Source organism: Marmota monax, unplaced genomic scaffold (genome assembly GCF_021218885.2).
Source record: "Marmota monax isolate L192 unplaced genomic scaffold, Marmota_monax_Labrador192_F-V1.1 WCK01_AAM20220418_F8-fsc00022, whole genome shotgun sequence".
In the NCBI taxonomy this organism is placed as follows: Eukaryota; Metazoa; Chordata; class Mammalia; order Rodentia; family Sciuridae; genus Marmota; species Marmota monax.
Window position 1 is genome coordinate 6672857 of NW_026695215.1, and position 25698 is coordinate 6698554.

A 25698-nucleotide genomic window follows, 5' to 3' on the forward strand; every position below is an offset into this window, starting at 1 on the left:
AATAAGAACCAGAATTCCAGGAATTAAAATTTTATTTTAAATTTAAAAAATAAAAGTGAGGGGCTGTGGATGTGGCTCAAGCGGTAGCGCACTCGCCTGGCATGCAGGGGGGGAATGGGTTCGATCCTCAGCACCACATAAAAAATAAAATGAAGATGTTGTGTCCACTGAAAACTAAAAAAATAAATATTAAAAAAATCCTATCTCTCTCTCTCTCAAAAGAAATAATATTAAAATAAATAAATAAATAAAAGTGAGTTCAGAAGCAAGAATGTTCATCACCGAAAAGTGAATTAGTACACTGGGAAATACTAGAATTTTCCTCCAATATGTAACACAGACTTAAGGGAGCAAGAAAGATTGGTTCTGAGAAGATGTGACAAGGAAGGCGCAGGTAGGCAGTATAGTGCACACCCAAAGGACAGTCTGAAGGTCACTGCTAGGACTGATGAAAGGCTGAAGTCTTTGGGATCCAGATTGAAAAGGTCAATTTCACACTTATAAGGATACTTGTTGTTTTCTAAATCCACATTTGATCCCATGATTATGTGACTTTAGTATGTTAAAATATATATAAAGAATCACAAGACTCATGTAATAGATTTTTTTTAAAATATGAAAAACAGCCATTGATTTCTCTTAGCATCACTAGATGCAAGAAGATAATTGAGCAGTGTCCTCGGAATACAGAGAGGAGGTTTTGTTGATTTCTATGCCCAGGTAGGCCATTGTTTAACTTTAAAAAATTTAGCTAGGCATGGTGGTGCATGCCTGTAATCTCAGGAGCTTGAGAGGCTGAGGCAGGAGGATCATAAGTTCAAAGCCAGCCTCAGCAACTTAGCAAGGCACTTAGCAACTCAGCGAGACCCTGTCTCTAAACATTTTAAAAGGGCTGGGGATGTGTCTCTGTGGCCGAGTGTCCCTGGATTCAATCCCTGGTACAAAAAAAAAAAAAAAATTAGATGATATGAGATTACTATGCTCAGATTACTAATGTTGGAATCCAGGAAGGAGAGAGAATACAAAAGCAACGTCAATTCAGAAGTCAACTGAACTTTGACAGACAAAACTAGCACCCTCCTTTCCCATATTCTTGCAGTGGCATTGTTTTTCCTTTCCCTCACTTGGAGAGAGCACAGAAGGCAGGGAGTGCAGCCACCATCCAGCCCACACCTGAAGTTCTGAACCTGGATGACTTGGAGCAGGATGGCTGCACCTCTAGGAGAACAGACACAGGAAGAAGAAAAGATGGCCAAGGAGCAAGTCAGGGTTGCCACTGTGAGGTTGCAGTTGTTTTGATACAAAGAGACAAATGTTTAATTATCACTTCATCAGTATTTTTCAATTTCCTGAATTATTTAGAAAGTATTCCAGCCAACAGGAAGTTGAAAACTGGCTTTAGCTCTCCAGAAGTCAGGGCTCTATCTACCCCACTGCCCAACCCAGTACCTTTGACATAGGTAGTCAGTAAATATTTGTTAAATAAAAGGAGGCTGTTTGCATTGAAGTAAGCAAAAACTGAACAAGAGGACTCTGACAAAACAGTTGAATAGGTTCATGGTTCTTCATGTGCAGCCCTTAGAACCTCTGCATTAGGATTGTTCGAATTACTTGCTAAAATGCAAGCTGCTAGGCCATGTTCTAGATATAGCAAATTAAAATCCTGGGTGTCAGTCTCAGCATGTTATTTCATGAAGTGCCTCTAGTGGGTTTCAATGTGTTCAAGTTAAAAGAAATAGTCTTTAGAGGGCAGGGAAAAGAAGATCAAACCCAGAGGAAAAAAGCATATCTTTAGAGGGGACAAAGCTTTTCAACATTTCAATGCCATTTGCACTTAGAAAACATGTGCATGTGTACCTGGGAGAAGATGGGAGCTAGATGTTACCAGCTCCACTTGGCCTCACTGGTTACCCAAGGCTGAGTATCAGTGTTTTGATATCCAGTAACCTATCTGTGACACTCAGAAGCTCTAGAAGCACAAGAAGTTAGAAAAAACAGTCGAAGAAGAACTTCTGTGTTTTATCCATCAAGGCTCAAAACAGTACACTGTTCCCATTGCTGATATTCAAGGAGAAAGAGAAATGACTTTTGGGTTTCCATATCTGGGTGGGCAAGGGAGTCCTTGCAGTTACAGTGCACAGGTGCAGGAAGCAAGAGGTGTTTGTGAAAAACAGGGTAAAGAAGCCACAAGGAAGTAGGAGGCACGTACCAAAGGCACGTGCCAAAGGAAGGAAGAGAAGAGCTCAAAGAGTGTCTGGGAAGGGCAAGAAGGAAGGAAAGAATGGAGAAGGCTTTGCTTGCTAGATTAAAACAAACAGTTCTCATGGTCGTGGATTTCATCAATTCTGCTCACTCTGCTTTTAAGAAACTAATTGTTTAGTAGTCTTAGGATCTCAACTGTCCCCTTGAGTTGTAACAGGAAATAATAGTCACAGATCAAGCCACTTAGTGAGGAGACGATGCCCTGGGGAAGGGTGTTCCTTCAAAAGCTGATGTTTTCAGGGTCTCTTTAGCTCATCCTAACTTGGTATGTTTTTAATATACTGCTCTCTTGGTCACCATCTGTAGATACCCTCTCCAGCCATGTAGATCCCCTCAGTGCCATGTTAGTCTCAAGCTGCATTTTGCAGCATCTCAATCCTCAGATGTCTGAAAACAGTCAGATGGTTGTTCTTAAAATTGCTTAAATGACATTATTTTAGAAACATACCTGGTGAGTGGAGTCATGGGTCCTCTAATGTCGTTCAGATGCTAATTCCTGGAACCTTCGAATGTACATGGGCAAGGAGAACTGTGTTCTCCGAGAGAACTAGGTTGTTAGTTGGCTGACCTTAAAGAGGGGACCCTGGGATTCAGGAGGGCTCACTTGAATCACTGGGATCCTTTAAATGTGTAAGAAGGAGGCAGAAGAGTCAGAGATGTGGGGTTGCTGTACTGCTGACTTCAAAGATGGAGGAAGGGTCCAGAAGCTGAGGAATAGTCTTCAGGAGCTGGAAGAGGTGGGGGAACTGGCCTCCTCTGCCTCCAGAGGTGCTGCAGCCCTGCCACATCTTGACTTAGCCCACTGTGGACTACCGTCCTCTGCTGGAAGGAAGATGGTGTGGGGCCACCCATGAGCTGTATTAAGCATTCTCTCTCAGCCTTGAGCCAAGGGGTGTTGGTCTGGCATTGCACTCGGACTGGGATGTGCAATGCAGGTGGCCTCTACTTTCATTTGGCAAAGAGTCTGCTCTCCTCTGGCTCTGGACCTGGGAATTACCATTGTGGCTAGGTAACTTCATCTTTGCCTTATTTGGTGAAGAACATCCTATCGAAACTCCTTTGTTAATTTCCCTATAAATAAAGGGATTCCAGGTGCATGCTCTCTCCAGTGTGGAAGCTGACCCTTCAGGTCCCACTCTCGATTTGAAAAATTTATATCTGTGCTGTGTGATTTTTCTCTGCCTTCTTAGCTTAATGTTGCAGCCAGCCCATTTAAACCCAGTTTGACTCGTCTGAGCGGGACGAGAGAAGATAATAGGTTTATGACTCTGGAAGTCACTGAATTAATGGCATTTTGTTAGAGCAGCAATAGGAATCTAATAAAATATCCGAGTATTATAGCCTTAATTTAAAAATATATAAAAGTCTCATTCTCTGTTAGACTGTTATTGTACCAAGAACTATCCCATTATTCAGTCTTACTGCAAGTCTCTGCTTGACACTCAGGGTGCATAATAAACATTTACCGAATTCTAATCATTTCCTGTAGCAGATGGTCTCCCACCATTTTTTGGGAAAGTGTTTGACCGTTCTTCAGTGAAGGATGTGTTTTCTTTGATGCTCACTACCCAAAAAAGCATCTCATATCCATTGCAGTCAATACCTGTGGGTCTTCTCCCTTAGTGACTTTTGATTTAGGGGACAAACTCATTTAAACTGAGTTGGTTTTCTCTGGCCCAGTGTTAGTAAGTGGGACGTGGGTTCTGTGGCTTCTTAGGCCTCAGCTGCAGCTGCTCTGGAGCCAGACCACTTGACTGCCTGAGGACTCCACCCTCAACTTTCAAGTCCTTGAAGCTTGTGTTGTAATACAGATCATCCCAAAATAGACTTGGCTTGTGGCAAAAATCTATAAAACTACTTATGATACATAAGCCAATCTGTAAACTATTTAGTTTTGTAGATTTGTGTTCAATTTTCTTCTGTCTTTGGATGAAACTAACAAAATCAATAGGATGATGGCAGTTTTAAACATGCTGTATGTGGGATGTGGCGTGTGCTGGGCCCTTTGCTGCTGTAACTTAGAGCAGCTGAAAGCAAGCGTGTATCAGGACACAGCTCGCATTGGTTAAGAACCAGAGCAATTGGGCTGGGTGGCTCTGCCCAGAGCCATCTCAGGAGTCTGCGGCCTTCTTGGGTCTTGATTGGTACAGAAACCACTCCTAAGTGCGAGTCGCATGGCTGTTGGCTGGTCCGGACAAGCTGCCCCTTGGTCCCTTAGGAGGCCTGTCCACAGGCTGCTGGTAGGTGGCAGGGGAGCCAACATGCTGAGTGTGGACACTCACCACGGAGCCAAGGGCTGCTTAATTTCAGAAGCCACACCCCGTCACTTGGGTCCTCTTCGTTAGAAGCACATCAGGGAGTCCAGCCCACATTTAGGGGAGCTGACATCAGGGCACCAGCATCAGGGCGGGGGCCATGGGAGCTGACCTAGTCCACAGTGCATCAACTTATAACTTTCCCACCTGAAACTAAGTTCAATAACAGGGCTTGTGCAGCATGCCACAAACAGGCCTTCCATTTTAAATGACATGAAGTGAAAACGGAAGCCTTTGAGCTTTCAGACAGGAAATTCAGAACACGCTTGAGGATTACCATGACAGGCACTGGGACTGCGGCTCAGTGGCAGAGCACGTGCCTAACACATGAGGCACTGGGTTCGATCCTCAGCACCACATGAAAATAAAAATAAATAAATGGTTCTTTTTAGTTATACATAACATTGGGATTCATTTTTACTTAATTAAAAAAGCATGGAATATAATTTGCTCTAATTCATTCCCCAGTATTTCCCCATCCCTTCCCCTCTACTCTATTGATCTTTCTGGTATTTACTTAATTTTTAAAATCAGTGTCTGGTGGATGTGCACGATGGTGAGATTCCCTGTGGTAGAGTCATATATGTACATATAGGAAAGTCAGTTCAGGTTCATTCCGCTATTCTTCCCTTACCACCCCCGCCCATCTCCTTTATCTAGACCACTGATCTATCTTCTATTTTGATGGATTCTCTACCTTTTCCCCAACCCCATTAAATCTTAATAGTGTTTCTCAAACTTTTTGAGATTACAAACTAACCCACAAGTTGTTTGGCAGAAAGATCAAAAGAACCCCACCAACAACAAAAAAGATGTAGCAGAAGGCTGAGACTGTAGCTCAGTGCTTGCCTAGCATGGGTTGAGGCACTGGGTTTGATCCTCAACACCACATAAAAAAATAAAGTTATAAAAAATACATATATTAAAAAATACTCATTTAAAAAAAAAGATATAGAGAGACTTTAGCTGTGTGATGATTCTCATGTCTAAGCTCTTAGAACAGAACTCAGCCTTGGATTGTCTGTAGCTTTGTCTGTTACAACATGGCATCTTCATAGTGTTCCCAACATAACAGTGGCTCTCAATGCTCATATTTCATAAATAAGAGTTAAATATAGGCCAATCTTCCTTATTACTCCTCATTAGAATCTAAACTGCTGATTGCCAAGGTGGCCCCTGCCTGGCAGCAATATTTTTCAGGTTTCTGGTTTTGCCATTCTCTCAGTTTTCTTGCCTTTTTTTTTTTGGTCCTCTCTCCCTGAGGTATGTTACTTCATATTTACTGTTTTTATACAGAAGGAGATAAATAAGGGACCAGTGGATTGGTGACTTTTTATGGAATAAATGAAGGTGTAATTATGTTAATATAATAAGTGAATTATATAATTATGTTAATGTATTAAGGGAATTATAGTAGGTAATAGTAGAAGAACAGGTTTGCATAAATTGTATTGATAAGTGTAAGTTTTTTAATGAAATAATTCTACTTTTTTTTTTGCCCCTTTAACAAGCATATTAGCCCCAAATAATTCTTTGTAGTATTTAGCCCACTTGTTATTTAAATCCCAAGTCTTACCTCTTCTCTGTCTTTTCAGTGATTCTTTTCATGCACACCGAGAAAATATGCGGCAGATGATGAGGAGTTTCTCTGTTCCATTTGGGAGAGACATGCTCAATGTCTCTGAGTGTGGAGGGAGAGCTTGTGGCCACCGGGGATGGGACGACAACGAAGACTCCTTTACTGTGAGTTCCTTGCACTGGCTATGGGAAGTGTTGAGGCCATGTGTCTGGCACAGCTGCCAACTGCAGGGGCCCACCATGCCATCAGAGCCTCAAGGACCACAGGGTTGTGGTCGTAAGCCAGAGTTGAACTTCTTACTTTTCATAGACATACTTCTCACCTCAAAACCTCCTCCTATGTCTTAAATTAGAGCAAACCAGGAAAATTTCCTCTGTATACTCTATAAAAAATCTTTTGACACATGGTGAAACCTGTAGTATAAGTTTTATCTTATTGGACCAGGGAACAGTGACCTTCTGCAGGATGCCTGTTCTACAGGGCATGGTTAGCCTTTAGCCACATCTCGGAAACCTTGCCCAACGCAGCATGTTCCCACGTCTCATCTGTGAGTAGGGCTGAAGGCTAAAACATCCTCTGCTCAAAAAGTTCAAGGACATTCATGGCTTCACTGTTTTCTCTTTTGCTGATTCTGCTTCTGTTGTATTTTCAGCCTTGGGAATGGCAGTTCTAGAGTAACAAATCCATAAGGGATTCTCTGCTGTTACAGTGTGGATCTCTGAAACTCAAGGAACATTGAATTGGCTAATGGGAAACCTCCAGAATCTTCCAGAAAAACATTTTTTTAATTTTCTCTTTGCAGTAAGCTTATGTAGAGCAAAATATTTTAGACAGTCCTAAGAACATTACATTTGCCACTTAAAATGAAAATAGCCTTTACATTCTCTTTCATCAATATTATTGCCAAGCAACAACTCACAAATTTATTTTCTTTTATTTAGTGAGTGGTATTATCATTATATATATAAAACATATATGACACATTATATATATAAGCATATATGACTATATATATATATGTATATATATATATATATATATATATAATATATATATTAGTGCTAGTCAGTTTACTTAAAAGTTTAACATCAGAGGAAAAATTTTCTAAGAGGACATAAAAATGAATTATGGACATGAAAAATCATCAGAGCATTAAACGATTTTTTTATGCCTGCTCTAACCATGGCAAGGAATAAATAGGCTACATATAGCACTTTATATTTATGTGCATAAACTGGCTACTTGCAGTTTTTGTTCAGGAAGCAGGAGGTGGCAGTTTCATTGCCCTGCTTTGTAAGCATAGAGAGGAGACCTGTCTAATTCAGTTGAGATTTCCTGTTGAAGACAGGAAATTTCCTGTTGAAACTATGGCTCTGCTGGTCATCCATTGAAAGCAGAGGTGAGCATTTCTTTCCTGGACATTGTGCTTAAAGCACTGAATGTTTAATAGGAAGTAGAGTCAGAAATATATAATCAAGTAGAAAAATTTTGTGAAACTACAGTTTATGAGTTTTATAATTTAGCCTATTATCATTTTACCATGTTTCATATTTCACGTTACATTTGCCTTGAGAAAGTGGCTTTAAGTCAAGAAAAAACAGCAAAGGTATATGATTGCATAATTGTGATGATCAAATAATAAAAGTCAAGTGGAAAAAGGAGAGTCAAGATCAATATTTGAATAAAAACTAAAATAACCGCTCCCTTATTCTCATAGTTGGGCTAACATAACAAAATCCTTTGAACTGGGCAGCTTACAAACAACAGAAATTTACTTCTCACAGTTCCCAAGACTGGGAATTGCGGGATCGAGGTGTGAGCAGAATCTCTGATGAGCAAGCACTCTGCTTCGTAGACACAGTGGAAGAATGGCAAACCCTCAGGCCTCTTCTGTAAATCTCCATTCTCCTTCTCAATGGCAGCGTTGTGAATGTGCACGGTGCAATATGGCAGCCCCTAGCCTCACATCTCCTGACCACTTGAAATGTGCCTCGTGTTCAAGCAGAATCAAAATTAAATAACGGGGGCTGGGGTTGTGGCTCAGTGGTAGAGCACTTGCCTAGCACATGCAAGGCCCTGGGTTCGATCCTCAGCACCACATTAATTAATTAATTAATTAAATGTGTCCAACTACAACTAAAAAATAAATATTAAACAAAATTAGATAAAGGGGTGGTATCAAACTAAAAAGCCTTCTGTATAGCAAAGCCAACGAGTAACAAAGTGGTGAGAGAGCCCAGAGAATGGAAGAAAATATTTGCAAACCATATATTTGAAAAAAAAAATTAAAATATATCAGGAACTCAAACAACTCAGTAGCAAGAAAACAAATAACCCTAATTAAAAATGGACAAAGGATCCGAACAGACATTTCTGAAAAGAAGACAGGCAGGGCTGGGTTTTGTAGCTCAGTGGAAGAGCACTTTCCTAGTATGTGTGAGGCACTGGGTTTAATTTTCTGGCACTACATTAATACAATAAAGGTCCATTGACAACTAAAAAATATTAAAAAAAGAAGATAGGCAAATGACCAATAGGTACCTGAAGAAATTTTCAGCCGCGCTAATAATTAGAGAAGTACAAATTAAAACCACAATGAGCCAGGTGTGGTTGGCACATGCCTGTAATCCCATCAGCTCAGGAGGCTGAGGCAGGAGGATCATGAGTTCAAGGCCAGCTTCAGCAATTTAGGTAGGCCCTAAGCAACTCAGCTAGACCCCTGTCTCTAAATCAAAACAAGAGCTGGGGTTGTGACTCAGTGGTTGAGTGTTTCTGTGTTCAGTCCTCAGTACCAAAAAAAAAAAAAAAGAAAGAAAGAAAGAAAGAAAAACAACCACAGTGAGAGAGTGCCTCATCTATTAGAATGGTTTTTTAAAAAGATGAAAGATAAGGCTGGGTTTGTGGCTCAGTGGCAGAGCACTTGCCTTGAACTTGTAAGGCACTGGGTTTGATCTTCAATATCACATGAAAATAAATAAACAAAATATATTGTGTCCATGTATAACTAAAAAAGTATTTAAAAGAAAAAAGATGAAAGATAGTTAATGTTGACGAGGATGCAGAGAAAAGGGAATGCTTGTTGGTGGGAATGTAATTACTACAGAAAATGGGGTGGAGCATCCTCAAAAAACTAAAAAGAGAGCCCCCATGTGACTCAATGATCCCACTTTTGAGTATCCAGAGGAAATGAAATCAGGTGTCTAGGAGATGTCTGCACTGTGTGTTTGTTGTAGCATTATGCACAGTAGCCAAGAGAAGGAAAGGATTGTCTGTCAACAGGTCCATGCATAAAGAAAATGTGGTGTATATACACAATGGAATATAATTCAGCCTTCAGAAAGAGGGGAAATCCTGTCATTTGTGAGAACATGGGTGAATCTGGAGGACATTATGCTAAATGAAAGAAACTAGACCCAGGAAACAAATAACCACCCGATCTCACTGGTAATTGGTTACAGGCAAAATTAACAGATCTTTATTTAAAAGTATAGAATAATTGAGCAAAGGAAAGATAACTTAATCATAATTATTATACCTTATGTTTTAATTAAGTCTGGTATAAAGTTGCATTTCCTTTGAGAAATGTGTACCTTAATCTATAGCACATAAATTTTCTTTCAACTGCCCTACCATAGAGTAGTCATACTTCAAGTGACATATGGCCTCTCTGTTTGTCCGCCAGGCTCCTGTCGGGCTCTGTGATGAATATGACAGACAATTTAGAAATACATTTGAGTCTTTTTTATTAAAAGTTTCTGTAATATTTGCAGCTGTGAGTAATGTGGTTGTTTAGTGTGTTTTTATATTTTTCAGGGACTACTATAAATATCATAACCAAAATTAATATGACATTATCTTTCTAGGCAAGGAGTTTTCTCATGCCTTTCGGCAGTTTTGGTGGTTTGGTTCGTATCATGAGACATAAATCATTTTAGCAATTTTTTTGACATATTTATTTTTCATGAACTTAGACTGAATTGGCATGCATCTCACTACTAATGCTTTTTCATAATGCTTTTTAGTATTTGTACTGAAACCTTTCCTTTCAAATTTTAAATTTGTCATAGTGTTTAGGCATGTGTCACATAAAAATACATAAAGTCAGTCTTTGGAAATAAAACATAGATTTTGATAGACTTAAGATTCACTTGCTTTGGCTCCTCACTTGTGTTGGAGAGTCGCAGGTCTTGACATGCTTGTGGTGACTTTCTAGAAGATGGGGAAGGTGTTTGGAAGAGCTCAGATTGGCTACCCTCTTTAGGAGTTTGTGGCCAGCATGTCCAAGCTGCTTTTTCTTGCCCAGGCACACATATGGATGCTCTGCCTTTGTCATTTCTCCATGCCTGATTCTTTGGGCTTTGGTTCTGAGTCTGTTGCTAGTTTCCAGCATACCTAAAAGCATTCCAAGGAGTAGCATAGAGTACCTCAAATGTGGAACGTTTGTATCTGTTTTCTCTTGAAAAGTGTTTTTTATTCCTTTGTGCTAGATTTGAGCCATCATGGCACATATGACCTCTATGCGCATGTATATAGCATTACAGTTCCCTAATCATTTACCATTGTTTGGCATTTTTGCATATGCTTTAATTGCTTCCTTAACAAACCGCTCTCATTTTATAGTTTTAAAATTATTTTTGCCTGATTGCTGCGTGAGATCCCATTAAGTGAACTGGGGAGAAGTTTTTCAGCTATTTGGGGAAGATTGGTTTGCTGTTTTGTGTGGTACTTGGGGTGAATAACATGCTTCCTGATGTCCTGCAGCACGCCGATGGCAACCCTTTCCAGGCAATGAACCGAATGATGCAAAATATGGGAAACAATATGCAGGAGTTACAAAGAAATTTTGTAAGTACTAAAAATAGTGATAAAAGAACATGGTTTCAGTCATCGGCACCCTATATTAGAGTGGCTGTTTATTTATCTAGTACCAGGGATTGAACACGGAGTGCTGTACCACTGAGACACTTTCCACTCTCCTTACTTTTTATTTCAAGACAGGGTCTAAGTTGCTGAGGCTGCCTTTGAACTTATAGTCTTCATAGTAGCTTTTAAACATTTTTAACTCTTAGTCTGCAGTAGCCAAAAATATCTTACATGATTAATCCATACACAGTACTTATATACTTTATAAATATACCTGAAACAAAAGTTTCATGAGGGCTAGGGTTGTAGGTCAGTGGTAGAGTGCTCGCCTCACATGTGGAAGACACTGCGTTTGATCCTTAGCACTGCGTAAAAATAAAATAAAGGTATTGTGTCCATCTACAACTAAAAAGAAAATTTTAAAAAGTTTCATGAGAAAATGATCATAATATTCATAGTGTGTATTGATATTTTCCATTTTATTCCATGTTTTAAAATTCCTGGTCATATTCCACTAAATTTATTTCACAACCTACAAGTGGGAAAAGTAACATTAGATAACGTTCATAATTAAAAAAAATCAACCTCTAAACATTATTCTGCTGAGTAACTAATATAATTAAACCTTTTATTTGAATTTATTTGTCTAATTTATAACCTGTCTACTTAAAAGTATCCATAGCATCTAAGAAATAAACTTTGTTATATTAAAAAACTGAGAACAGAAACTTCAGGCTTGATTTTAGGGGCTGGAGTCGGGCAGTCCAGGTGCTCATAAACCTGTTCGAGGGCACCTGCCCTTCTCCCATATATTATGTGGAAAAGAAGTAACTCCTTCTGAAGAAGACTTGAGGCACACGATCTTTGGGTTGTTTCAGGGTGCCCTGGAGCCAGGCATCATCAGTCCTTTCCTAGAGTCTCACACTGGTACCCATGCAGGGCGTCAAACTTCCTGGCCTATGTATGGTTGCCCATGTGGGCAGGAGTGCATGGAGGGTCAGCCACTGACTGGGATGTGTTTCGAGCTTCAAGGGCACAGCATCTTTACTTAAATCTGAGCCGGAGAGACCCAAAGACTCAAGTGGACCACTTGTTCTTTGCAAGGAGAAAGGGAACTGGTATCAAAAAGTGAAGGATGTTAGGACCCCTGGGTGCCCTCTGGATAAACCATATTGGTATTGTAGAAACCTTGGTAGAGTTGAGAGCTAGTCTTGTTACTTATTTGGACCCTTTGGCATTAATTCTTTCAATTTGACTAGACTCTGAATTTAATATTTCTTTTTGCCTCTAGGGTCAGCTTTCAATGGATCCAAATGGACATTCATTTTGTTCTTCTTCAGTGATGACATACTCCAAAGTAGGAGATGAGCCTCCCAAGGTTTTCCAGGCCTCCACTCAGACCCGTATGGCTCCGGGAGGAGTACGTATTGACTCGCCTTCTCAGAGCTGTGTGCAGTGGGCTTGCGGGCTGGGGCTGTGGTGGCGCTGGGAGCCAGTGAAGCTTGGCTGCATTCAGTTATTGGTGCTTTGTTGGCGCCCCATGATGGTGACTCCCTTCTCCTGAGTGTCTGCTGATGTTTATTACCTTTGCATATTGACGAGGGACACTAAAAGAAGCCTTTGTGTCATGAATTACCTACTTTCAGTTTATTTGAAGTAAATGAATTTAACTAATGAAATATTTTAAGTTACAGAAAGGACATAAGATGGTTACCTTATTCCTGCCACCCCACTTAGTCAAACCACAATGTTTCTCTCATTTGCCTCAAGTTGTCTAAGTAAAGCTTCCAATGTAGTCCTCCAGAGGTCCCTTTCCTCTTTCTTCCTCCAAGAGATATCTGTTTTCTGGCTTGTCATTCACATAGGTGTTTTACAATTTTCTTATTTATGGAGGCATCATAGAATACAATGGGTTATTTTTTCAGGTTCCTGTACTTCCTGCATGTGGCATCATCGCTACATGTGTGCTCTGCAGCTTCTGAGGTTATTAAGTTGATACCCGTAGCCTTGCTTTTTAAATTTCAACTTCTGTGTGTTCCTTATCTTAGAAATGACCATGTTGCTATCCCACAGTGACCAAAACTGTTGGGTTCTACAAACTTTGGCATGGGAATTCCCATTTCTTTGTGTCCTTATTGGTACTGGTAATAAAACTTGAGGTTCACCAGACTCTACTGGAAGTGAGGTGATTCATTCTGTAGTTCTTACACACACCCCGCCCTTTTGTGCTGCCCTTGCTGGGTTCAGCATATGCTTTGTGCACATTTTGGTCTTCAATTGCTGAAAGCAGCAACATCTTCAATGTTAACAGTAGAATCGTGGCTGTCTCACAGCAATCATGTTGCTGTCACTGGCTGTCATAAATAGTGTGCTGACCCTTCCATAGAGCTGAGAGCATCATCACCATGAGATTCAAGCCTGTCAGCCCGCCTGGGGAGTGAGTAGCAGCCTTATTTAGGTGGGCAGTGAACTAACTTCTGTTATACTGCCAAAGATTAGGCCCTTGAAGGCATTGTACTTACAGAATTGGAGCATCCTCTGTTTCAACATTTGGTTACAGTTTGGAAAAAGGTTAAATTGCATTGGTTCTGACTGTTCTGGGGTCTTCATTTTCAGCAGTTCAGGAAATATCAGAAACCAGATGCCAGTTTTATTGCCCCCCTGGTGGGAGGGCCAGAACTGAGTGGTTACTGGGAACTTCTGGAGTATGACTCTGTGGCCCCATCTCCATAAGCTATGTGCCTCTGGAGATTTATGTCAAAGCCGTCTCTTCTGTATTTATTTAAGTAATAACAAAATCACTTTTTCCCCCTCATTTTTTGCAGATAAAGGAAACCAGGAGAGCAATGAGAGATACTGACAGGGGACTAGAAAAGATGGCTGTTGGCCATCATATCCAGGACCGGGCTCACGTCATCAAAAAGTGCAAGAACACCAAGACTGGGGATGAAGAGGTCAACCAGGAGTTCTTCAACATGTGCGAGAGTGAGTGGCCAGGCCGCTTCCGCCTCCCACAGGGAAGCAGCGCTGCATGTGCAGACTTGGCTTTCTCTGAACAGCACATCCTGAGCTGTGCTTCATGACCAATGTGGAGCGAATACAATAGGACTATGTCTCAGCCGTCAACGGCACATCTCTTTTACAGGGATTCTTGGCAATGCGGAGTCTCATTTATTTTTCTTGTCTTATAAAATGGACTTTTTGAATTATGTTTTAATAATATCAGTAGGCAAAACTAGTTTTTAGATATGTTTTATTATCAAGGAAATACATTTGAAAAGGATGACGTAAAAATAAAAATCATCTACAACCCAACCCCATATAAGTGTCAGCTATGCTTTAATGAATTCCTTCCAGCAATTTTATGTACACAAATGCACACACATTTTTCAGGTTACATTTTACCACCTAGCTTATGTGTGTGTATCTGAACTCACCCACCCATCGTGTTTTTTTTCAAAAAACATCTCCGTAGTTACCTAAGTGTTAATCACAAATTCACCATCATTTACTTAAACCATTCTGCATTTTGAGCAGTTAGATCTAAAGATTTCAATTCCTGGTATATGCCATATAAAATATTATGCATATATATGAAGTAGATATTTTCATTTTCTTGATTTTATATTCATTCTTCAGTGCATTTAAGCCTTTCCAGTATCCTACCCTTTCTTATTAAAGTTTTTATTATATTTAAATGTATTAGCAATCTTAATAAACAAATTTTGATTTTGGGGGGGGTACTGGGGATTGAACTTAGGGCACTTAACCACTGAACCACATCCCCAGCCCTATATTGTCTTTAATTTAGAGACAGGGTCTTATTGAGTTGCTTAACACCTAGCTTTTCTGCTGAAATTGGCTTTAAACTCACAGTCCTCCTGCCTCAGCCTCCTGAACCACTGGGATTACAGGCCTGCACCACTGTGCCCCACTGTGCCCGGCTAACAAATTTTAATTTTATTTTAGTCAATATTAATAATCCAGCTTTTGCATTTTAAATGTGAAACTACTTAAACTTAATTGTATTCATCTCCTATTTTCAGAAAGTATTCTGAATGTTTTATAGTATAGGGTTTAAATAATTAAGTCATTTTAGAAAAAATTCTTTTGAGATAGTTTGATAAAGCCATTATTATGCAATAAGAGGGAAGCCTCCATATCTTGACCTTTTTGAAATTGTAATCTTTGTAATTTTACCATTTAAATACACAGAGAATTTCACATAATCAACATGCTGGAGAAACTATAGTTCAGGAAAACACTACCCTGGAAGAACAGGAGCTGTGGCCTCTGCTGGAGGTTGTGGAGACTGGGTCACCTGCTCACACCAGAAGCTAAGAGCCAAGGGAGGAGCCTCTTAGGGGAAGGACAGCAGAGCAGAGAGGCCCTTGGATAGGAAGATGATAAACAGAAAGCTACCCCAGAGGCGGCAGGCCAGGGCTGGATGTCCAGGGAAGCCAGCCTTCAGCTAAGGGGAGAGGGCGGGGACTCCCTGACTGAGGCCACATACCTGGCGCAGCCCTGGCCTCCTGGAGCCCACTGCCCCTGCTGCACACAAGTACTGTCCTGTGCTCTGGTTTCAATGCAGGTGATGCACATGCCTTTGATGATGAGTGGCAAACTGAGGTCCTGAAGTACAACCCTGGGGGGCGGCCACACAAAGTGGAGAACACCAGGATGCGCAGCGTCGGTCACGAGAATGCAGGACCCCGGGAGGTGAAAAGAAGGTAAAGGCCATTTTCCCAGTGCATTTTTAAGGGAAAGTTAGGCAGCTGTACCTCTTACCAGAAAGTTCTGACATCCAAGTTGTATGCACGGTATTGTTCCTAAAATATGTAAAAATTTCACATTATGTCTGAGTTTTCATTACAAGTTTAACTTTGTATTTAAAAAACCTACTGTTTTAGCATTGTATGGTTAGTAATTCACCAGCAATCTACACTTCAGAAGACAGAGGCCAAAATCCTCCTAAGGAAAATTGATATACTATAATGCAGTTCTTCTTGCAAAATGAATTCTAATCTAGATGTGGATAAAGTCCTATATGTCACAGGAGCTAAAGATATTTGCATCTAGAGGGATGATAAAAGGAGAGGGAGAGCTATTTTAGGGAAGATTAACTTCCCTAAAAGTTCAAAATTTAGTATTTATGGTAAATGAATTTTTAGAGACGTATAATATGTAATGACAGTATATGAAATACCACATTTTATGTGTATTAGATAATTTGGAAGAATGTTGCAAAAAATTTAGCCTTTCTTTGAATTATCCTTTGGAATAGCTGGGAAAAAATTATCCTTTGTGAAACCAGCACCATACTTTGCCACTGTCTTCTGACATCTGTGCTTGAGTGATGTTAATAAAGATTTAAATAATTTATCTCAAATTTCATAAAGCATATATTAAAAGTTATAGGTTTTAGTACATATTCTGGAGTTACCATGGAAGTTGGTTCTCTGGAGGAAACTGAAATGATACCCAATTCCTAGTTGAAATTACCCTGTAGAGAGCACGGCCTCCCCAGGCCTTCAAGCAGAACACTGTTGAGGGCTGTGTAGAAGGCAGAGGTTTCCTATGCCACAGGACAAGTGGTGTCCAGCCAACCAGAACCTTGTGCAGAATGTCAGGTACCAGACCTCGTAAAGTACTTGCTCAGGAATTCAGAGCACTAGTATTTTCTATTAAATGCTTAAATACTTGCTCTCATCTTAATTTTAGATAATATCTGTCCCACTTTAAAATTTGATGGTTAAAAATCGAGTAGTGCTAAGTTTGAATATGAAATCCAGGTCCCAATTAGAGAAGATATACTCTTTATGGATGATTTATAGATCTGTGGCCCTAATCAGCAGCATTTTAACCAGTACTGCCCAATAGCATTGTCTAAAATGTTTTTCTACAGTGATGAAAATGTTACATATTTATACTGTGCAATATTATAACTATTAAACACATGTGTCTATTAAGTCACACTGGAATATAGCTGGCACAACGGAGGAGTTATTTTTAATTAAATATAAATGTGGCTAGTGGCTGCATATTGAACAGTACTGTTAAATTGCAAACACTTAGATCTTAGGTAAACAGCTATTGCTTTCTTAACTGTTCAATGAAGTAGTGCTTTCTTAAGTTACAGTGGTTTTTAAACATGTTTGCAATGACTCAAAAAACAATGAGCATTTTAAAAGTGGTATCAACATGCATGTATTCATTTCTCAGGGATAAATCTCATCATAGTCCAGCCCTTGAAAGTGGAAGAAAACCAAAAGTTTTTGGAGACAAACTCAACATCAAAGGATCACCTGTGAAAATGAACAAAAAATAAACAGCCATGCTCTTGACTCATTTTGTGTTGGTTGTTTTAATGACGTCGTGGTGCCGGGCAGTAAACGTGGGCCAGTCTCCTCTTGTGAAACCAGCACCATACTTTGCCACTGTCTTCTGACATCTGTGCTTGAGTGATGTTAATAAAGATTTAAATAATTTATCTCAAATTTCATAATATCAGCTAATTTTATAATGCCAGCTAGCATAAGGCTTTAAAAAGAATAATATAAACTAGTAGTGCTGCTATATAAGAAATCAGCTCTTATTTTGACAAAGGGAAAGAATAAATAGTTCATTAAAAAAAACTATTTTGGCTGATTGTAGTGACACATATATGTAATCTCAGAGGCTTGGGAGGCTTAGGAGGCTTGCAGGTTCAAGGCTAGCCTTAGCCACTTAGTGAAGCCATCATGTCTCAAAATTTTTTTTAAAATACAGAAGGACTGGGGACATAGTTTAGTGGTAAAGTGTCCCTGGTTTAGTCCTAAGTATACAAAAAAATAAAGAAAATTTTAAAATTTAAATTACTAATGTACATGAGTATTGTATTCAGACATTATATTCTTTGCTTTGTTGTATGCTTACCCTTGACATTTCTGCTCTTTCCCACAAACAGTTGACTGTTTTACTCATCTGTTTTAGGCCTTTAGTCACTAAAATTCAAATGTGTTAATTCATTTTTATAGCTGAAATTAATTGGCATAATCTTACACATACTCTATTATACTGACATATTATAATAATATTCTAGAACATACTGGGAAGTTGTCAAAAGCCATAACTTTTCAAGTAACACTCTTGCTAAATTGACTTAACAACAGAATCTCAATAGACACTTTCATTGTTCTCCTTTTGCCTAAATCATTACATTGATAACTTGAACAATTATGTTCAAATCTGAAAACACATTTTAATAAACTATGCTTAATAGTATAATTTCTTCCCATTACATGGCAGAGAATTCACAGAACTTTGTTCCCCACTGCTATGGTTTGGATGTGAGGTGTCTCCCAAAAGCTCACATATGAGACAATGCAAGAAGGTTCAGAGGAGAAATGATTGGGTTGTGAGAGTCTAAACTGAATCAGTGAATTAATCCCCTGATAGGGATTAACTGAGTGATAATTGAAGTGGTGGGGTGTGGCTGGAGGTGGTGGGAATTAGGGCGTGACCCTGAGGTATATATTTGTATCTGGCAAGTGGAGTTCTCTGTCTGCTTCCACATCACTGTCATGTGAGCAGCTTCCCTTTGCCACGCTCTTCTGCCATGATGTTCAGCCTCACCTCAAGCCCTGAGGAATGGAGCTGGCCTTCTCTGGAATCAGACCTCTGAAACCATGAGCCCTCAAAAAACCTTTTCTTCCCTTGCAGGTGTGCTGGTCAGATCCTTTAGTCACAATAGCAAAAAGCTGACTAAAACACAAATTACTTGCTATGAAAATAAAAATTGAAGTAAACCTATATTTCTTCTTAAGCCACAATGTTTTCTTAGAGGACATTTATAAAATGTGACATTTAGAAATCATCAATGTTCTGTATGTGGCCTCAGGTATATAAGATTTTTTTCAATGGTCCTACTTGGGCCCTAAAAAGAACCCAACTGTGGAAAATTTCTCATAGACAAAAGAGAGAGAATGATCACCTGATGTATTTACACTTGTTCAAACATGAGACTTGCTAACAAAGTATTCAACAGTATGCGACAGGTGCATAATTATTTTTTATAGAAATTGTCTTTGACCACTAACATTTGAACTAATATAAACTGATCTTTCTCCTTTCTAATTTTTAAAAAAATATTTGGTAGTTATAGGTGGACACAGTACTTTTATCTTATTTTTATGTGATGCTGAAGATTGAACCCAGGGCCTCATGCGTGCTAGGCAAGTGCTCTTCCTATGAGCCCCAACCCCAGGCCCTTAACACTCATTTTTGTCTAGTGTAAATCATAAATGTAAAATGTCTTTTTATAAAAGCCATAGCACTTGAGTAATATTTTATTTAAGCTAACTTTTTGAGTTAATTTATATGCATTGTATGCTAGCTTAAATTGCTGAAAGTAGAGGCAGAAGTTTGCTTTAAAAATGCAGACACACAGGGCTGGGGCTGTAGCTCAGTGGTAGAGCTCTTGCCTAGCATGCATGAGGCACTGTGTTCGATCCTCATGCACCACAACATAAAATAAAGGCATGCTGTCCATCTACAATTACAATAACAAAAAGCCACAGCCTCAGTTCCCAAAAGCAGATGTCCCAAAGCCACTCTCCATCCCTTTGTGATCAATGGCAGAGACAGCCACGGAGGTAAACTGTTCCCTTGGTTTTAATAGAATTAAAAAAAGACATTCTTGATTTTATTTAAAAAAAAAAAGACTTGTTTCTACATTGCTAGATACAGAATTGTATTAATTTTTGATGAACCTTGAGACTTCAAAATCATCCTCTAAATCACTGGACCGCAGCATAAACGAGAAACACAAGATTCTGCCTATTCTACAGAGGCTATTGTTTATTCTGTGCAAGTTGAAATTATAAAATGTATGTGGGGACATTCTACAAAACACCTGACTAGTGTGCCTGAAGACCATGGGGTCAGGAAACACTAGGAGGACTGCAGCTGTAGAGACCAGAGATGGCACCTCACTGGGGGAAGCCCTCTGATTCCCATAGGGCTGAGCCAGAAGCCTTTCCCTGCTTCTGCCCCCTGGGGAGGGGGTGCTTTTGTGGCACTTCTGGATTAAAGGACTCTTTCAGCACCCAGTCGATGATTGACAAAATGCAAAAGGAAAACAAAACCCGGGAACCACTACTGATTTAAGGGTCAGATTCAGGACTGGGGCTGTGGCTCAGTGATAAAGAGTACTTGCCTAGCCTGTGTGAGGTGTTGGGAAGGTGCCAGCGGGGAGCTGTCCAGTCTCCAGGAAGCCTCTCCAGGTTTTAAAAAATCTACTTGTTAAGGAAAACACTGAACTTGCACCAAAGCAGAGCAAAGAGCAACCCTGCATTCACTGGGCTGAGCAGTTTCAGCAGAGAGGCCTCTGCCCACTTAAGAGGGCCATCAGTCACTGGGCCTTAGCCAGGGCAGAGGCGGGCACTCAGAGCCACAGGAGCGCCAGGAGGAAGGAGAGGGTGTTGAGAGCCACAGCCGAAGGGGCCCCAGCAAACTTCCAGCTGCCAGCAAACTTCCAGCTGCCAGCTGATGATTGGCTCACAGAGGCCCCAGCAAACTTCTAGCTGCCAACTGATTGGCTCCTCTGCGGTGATGCTCATTGGGCTGTTTCCCCACCCTTTCAGACCATGGAGCTGCTCATTGGGGGACTGTTTTTGGCTCTGCCCACCCGACCCAGCCAATCAGCCTCAAGAGCAGGAGGAGTGGGGGAGGTTGAGAGGCTTGTGGGAAGCCAGTGGTGGCAGTTGGGCTCTGAAGGTTTTTCCTGAGGAGCTGTGTGGTTTGGCATGTGTGGTTCTAAAAATAAAGTTTGTTTCTTTTGACAAGTGGCTCCTGAATTGTGCCTAGCCAGACTGCCGCAAGAGGGGACAAACAGGGCTGGTCCACAAACAGGGCTGGTCCACAAGGAGGAGGGAGAGGAGACAGGGTTGGAGTACAAGGAGGAGAGAGAGGGGACGGTCAGGGCTGGGAGCAGCAGGAGGAGGGAGGGGGGCAGTGTGGAGGGAGCCTCAGGAGGATTTCCTTCTGCACCAGGAAGGCTGCTGGGAGGGTTTGAGACAGAATTTTGGACCTATCAGGCCACGTCCTTGGAGACGCAAGGTGGCACCTGAACTGCAGGTCGCCGCCTTCCACCTGGTCTGGCAGGCAGCTGACAACTGGGAGCAATGCAACGTTGTGAGATAAGAGCAGTAATCTGCAGTCGGTAGTCGACCTCTTGCTCCAGGTTCTTGGGGCTCGACCACAGGCACGTTTCAGGCGCGCGCGAATCTATAACACTGCGCGAACCTCGTGGGCAATTTGACATTCTTTTCACTTAAATTCTGTTATGAACACCTCCCCACGCGGGAATACAAACAGCCCAGTTTAAAGTCTTTGTCTTTCGCACCCGTCCTAGTTCTACAGGATTAAACCTCTCTCCCCGGGCACTAGGCTCTGCGCCGGGCGGTGCACTTCCTCCTCCAGGCGGCAGAGGGCGCAGCCGCCTGTCTGCCGGAGGCTCCGCACCTAGCGCCTCCGTGCTTTCGCCCCGGAAGTGCTCTGCCGAGCCGCCGGTGGTGACTTCCTGCGGGAGCCGGTGCTGAAGGACCGGGCTTAGGTTCGCTAAGCATGCTGCTGGTGCGTGCCGCCTCGGCTCTGTGCCGGCGAGGGAGGCAGGTACGTGCGGCGGGGTGTCAGCCTCGGTCCTCAGGAGGAGCCCGGGCTGCGACCCCTCGGTCCCCAGGAGCTGCCCAAGCCCCGCGCCTGACCCGGTCGTCTGCCTGGGTTATTGACTTGCGCTCCGCTGCAGGCGCTTCTCCGTGGTCCGTGTCCGCCAAGGTTCAGGTTGATACGCTAAAGCTTGTGGGGCCGGGCGGGCCCGGGCGCAGCCGGCCCTGTCCTTGCGCCTCGGGTCACTCGCTCTCTGTGGATCAGCAAGGCTGTCACCTTTTCCAAGTCCTTTTGCCGCCTCCTTTGCAGAAGTGACTGCTGTGCACTTTGGATGTGCAGTTCTGTAGGAAGAAGTTTGTTTTGGCCATGAAGTCCAGTGTCCCGCCCCTTGCTAGTGTAGTTTTAAAAATATTTCATTATTTTTTTGTAGAGAAAATCTGGAGCCTTTGCCGGGCTGCCTTGAAGCTACTGCTTGGAATTGTAAATCCTCAAAACGCCCTTGCTGTGAGCCACAGTGAAGAGGAAGGAGAGAAAATTAATGGAAAATTTAAATTAAATTCTTTATTTCGTATTTAAATAGTTTTAGGAGCTATTTTCTGATTTTATTTTAAGCAGCTCCAATGTATTTCCAAGCTAACATTTGGCAAAGGTATTTTTCTGTTTTAATTTAGCTAATTCTAAAGAGTATATGTTCTTTGCCTTTTTTTGTGGCTACTTCTTTGGTGTTGCAGGTTTAAACATTTCCCCTTCTGCCTTTCCAGGATTTCTTGTATTCATTGCAATTCTTTGGAGGAAAGATGCCCACCATTCTTTCATTTTAATTGCCTATTATCCTTCTAAAAAGTGCATTGAATTGAGCCCTTTCATTTCTTCAGGTTAATTGGAAGGCCTGCCGATGGTGTTCATCAGGGATAATTCCTAATGAAAAAATCCGAAACATCGGAATCTCCGCTCACATTGACTCTGGGAAGACCACGTTAACAGAGCGGGTGCTGTACTATACTGGCAGGATCGCAAAGATGCATGAGGTATGTGGTTCACAGTTGATGCCAGATAATTAGAGCTTGGTTTTAGTTGTCTTATATTTATGATTTAGTGAACTTCATAAAACCTGAGAGAATAAGAAGAGCAGTAACATTGGCTTTTTAACCACAGTCACATACACAGAGGCGAGAGCCCATGTTGGCTCCAGAGACTGTCACTGTTAGTATCCTGAGCAGATTATCTTTTAAGAATGTTAAACCAATAAAATCTATTCTTAAGCAACTGTTAAAATAGTTCTTATATAGTTTTTAATAATGGGTAGACATTTATAATGTTAAATGGACACATGGGTTTAAAATGACATATAGTTTGAGCTTAAAAAAATAAATGTTGGAAAAAATGTATTTAAAAAAAAATTGAGACTCCTGAACACATGTAGCATGGAGTAACTTAACTCTCCATCCTGAACTATTTCTTCAGGTGAAGAGTATCTTGTTAAATTACATACTCTCAAGAGCAGAATCCTTCCTATGAATGCCTCTGTCCACCTGAGGCAGAACTGGGAAGGATTAACACCTGTTGATGAACTGAGGTAGGGCTGGTGGGAAGGAGCTGTGCAGAGGGAGCAAGGATATTTCTTTTTTTTTTTTTTTATGATTTCACATTGTGTAGAATTTTTTTTTTTTTTTTTTTGAGAGAGAATTTTTTAATATTTATTTTTTTTGTTATTGGCGGACACAACATCTTTGTTTGTATGTGGTGCTGAGGATTGAACCCGGGCCGCATGCATGCCAGGCGAGCGCGCTACCGCTTGAGCCACATCCCCAGCCCAAGCAAGGATATTTCTAAGACTGGCATGTTCCCCTGGTCTGTCCTAGCAGTAAGGAGGACAGCTTTGTGGCTGTTAAGACATGCTGACTATTATCTACTTTTTGAGATGCTGTAGTTTAACTGTTAGATGTCTGAAAATTGTCCAAGTTAACTGTATATTGTTTCCATTTCAGTAGAGATCGCTTTCCTTGTTGGGATGCAAAGACAGAAGTCTGAATTGTTATACTTGTGTTTAGGTGAAAGGTAAAGATGGAGTTGGTGCAGTCATGGATTCCATGGAACTAGAGAGACAGCGAGGAATCACGATTCAGTCAGCAGCTACATATACCATGTGGAAAGATGTCAACATCAACATCATAGATACTCCTGGTGAGTTAGGGTCTTGCCTTTATTGTAGCTCTGTTGCAGAAGCACATTTGGTTCCTTCTTCTACTCTGACCCAGTTTAATTTTGAGTATCAAATTAAATCAATATTACTAATGATTTCTTATTAGAGAAAATAGATGTGGGACCTGAAGCACTTGTTGATTTCCTTGAAAAATAGTGCACATACATGTGAGTATTAAGTTCTTGCCTTTTACAGATTGTAGCTGACTCCACAGTTGCCCAGGCCCTTATATTTTGTAGGAGTGATCTCTCTGGACCTGATGGGGGTGAATGGCATTGGTGAACAGAGGAAACTGCATTCTAATTAGAAGACTTACATAGCCGACAGTGCTACAGAGCCTTTTAATAGTGCCTGGATTAAAACTTCAGACCACTCTTTCACCGTCTTACATGCTGCTTTGTCTCACCAGGCCATGTGGACTTCACGATAGAGGTCGAAAGGGCTCTGAGAGTGCTGGATGGCGCCATCCTTGTTCTCTGTGCCGTCGGAGGGGTACAGTGCCAGACCTTGACTGTCCATCGTCAGATGAAACGCTACAGTGTTCCTTTTTTAACTTTCATTAACAAACTGGACCGGATGGGCTCCAACCCGGCCAGGGCCCTGCAGCAAATGAGGTACTGAGCCTCAGAAGAGAGGGTGTCCTGATCTGGACAGCTAGCTTTGCTTCCAGAAGGTCCGTTCATAGCGTGTTGCTAAGCTCTGTCTTTATGCTTTCCTTGATTAAAAACATGTCTGTAAGTAACTTAGTAAATGAAGCACTGAATTCATTAGTTTGGGTTATGGTGTAATTTTATCAGCCACTTTCTCTGTGAAATGGGGGAAAAATGATGAACTCTGGGGAGGTTAAAGATGACTTCAGAAGATATCTGGCAGTTGATATTGCTTTGCTGTAATTAGTGAAGGTGTAATCTAGGTTCTAGAAGTAGTTTGCATTCTATTAAGACAACCTGAAGGGTCACTTTCTGTTTTAATTTTGGGGGGTTTTGATAGATTTTAGTGAATGTGTTTACATAGTGTGCACAGAGACGCAGTCCCCTTGCTTTCTGATGATAAGGCATGTGCAAGACAACAGTGAGGCATCCCGCACAAGCTGTGGCCAGTGGTGCTTATGGCCTTTCACGTTTCCTGGCTTTTCATGTTTCCTATGGTGTGTTTCACCTGGCTTTTCAAGTGAAGGGCTTGCTTTTCACTTTTGTGGACATGTGAGTGCAGCCGTAGTGTCCTGCTCAAGTTTCACAGCACAGCTAATGGGTGCAGGTGGTAAATGTGTGGATAGGCTAAGAGTGATGTATCTGAAACAGAAAATTGAATGGGAGTGACGTATTTGAGAAAGTGAAAGTCATGTTTTTCTTTTGGGGGCTGTTTGTAATGTTTTCTTGGTAAAAACTAAATGTTCTTACTTTTTGTCCTGACTTTCTTGGGCTGAGCTGCACATGGATTTTTTTCCTACCAAGTCTTCCTGAATTCCCAAGAAAATTGTCTTTCATCATTTTTTGATTACTTTGGTTCTTTCTTTGCTCCACTCCTATTTATCTACTTTCTCATTTTGTAACTCATTAAGCTGATTTTGGAATGTCTAGATTTGGCCTCTGTGTCTTCACTTTTCTATCAAGCTTTTTGTTATTTTGTGCTGGATCATGAGAGAATTTTTTTTTTTTTTTTTTTTTGGTTCTGGGGATTGAACCAAGGGGCACTTAACCCCTGGACCACATCCCCAGCTCTTTTTTATATTTTAGTTAGAGACAGGGTCTCCTTAAGTTGCTTAGGGCCTCCCTTAAGTTGTTGAGGCTGGCTTTGAACTTGTGATCCTCCTGCTTTAGCCTTCTGAG

The 25698-nt window shown here is 41.0% G+C and overlaps 2 protein-coding genes across 5 annotated transcripts in view; both read left to right on the forward strand.

Moving 5' to 3' along the window:
• Mlf1 (myeloid leukemia factor 1) overlaps nt 1–17363 on the forward strand; it is a 38449-nt gene extending 21086 nt beyond the window's left edge. Inside the window, exons 2-8 of one of the 4 annotated variants that reach the window (XM_046431964.2) lie at nt 6173–6320; nt 10020–10061; nt 10918–11001; nt 12311–12439; nt 13845–14004; nt 15611–15749; nt 17242–17363. In XM_046431964.2, the coding sequence (XP_046287920.1) occupies nt 6173–6320; nt 10020–10061; nt 10918–11001; nt 12311–12439; nt 13845–14004; nt 15611–15749; nt 17242–17347 (808 nt within the window). In that variant the 3' untranslated portion in view covers nt 17348–17363. The remainder of the gene's footprint in view (nt 1–6172; nt 6321–10019; nt 10062–10917; nt 11002–12310; nt 12440–13844; nt 14005–15610; nt 15750–17241) is intronic. The other 3 variants (XM_046431967.1, XM_046431965.2, XM_046431966.2) reach the window with 3 other exon arrangements.
• Nucleotides 17364–21542: 4179 nt separating this feature from the next.
• Nucleotides 21543–25698, forward strand: part of Gfm1 (G elongation factor mitochondrial 1) — a 40943-nt gene continuing 36787 nt past the window's right edge. The window contains exons 1-4 of the mRNA XM_046431808.2: nt 21543–21672; nt 22542–22694; nt 23718–23850; nt 24279–24483. Of these exons, the coding sequence (XP_046287764.1) occupies nt 21625–21672; nt 22542–22694; nt 23718–23850; nt 24279–24483 (539 nt within the window). The 5' untranslated portion in view covers nt 21543–21624. The remainder of the gene's footprint in view (nt 21673–22541; nt 22695–23717; nt 23851–24278; nt 24484–25698) is intronic.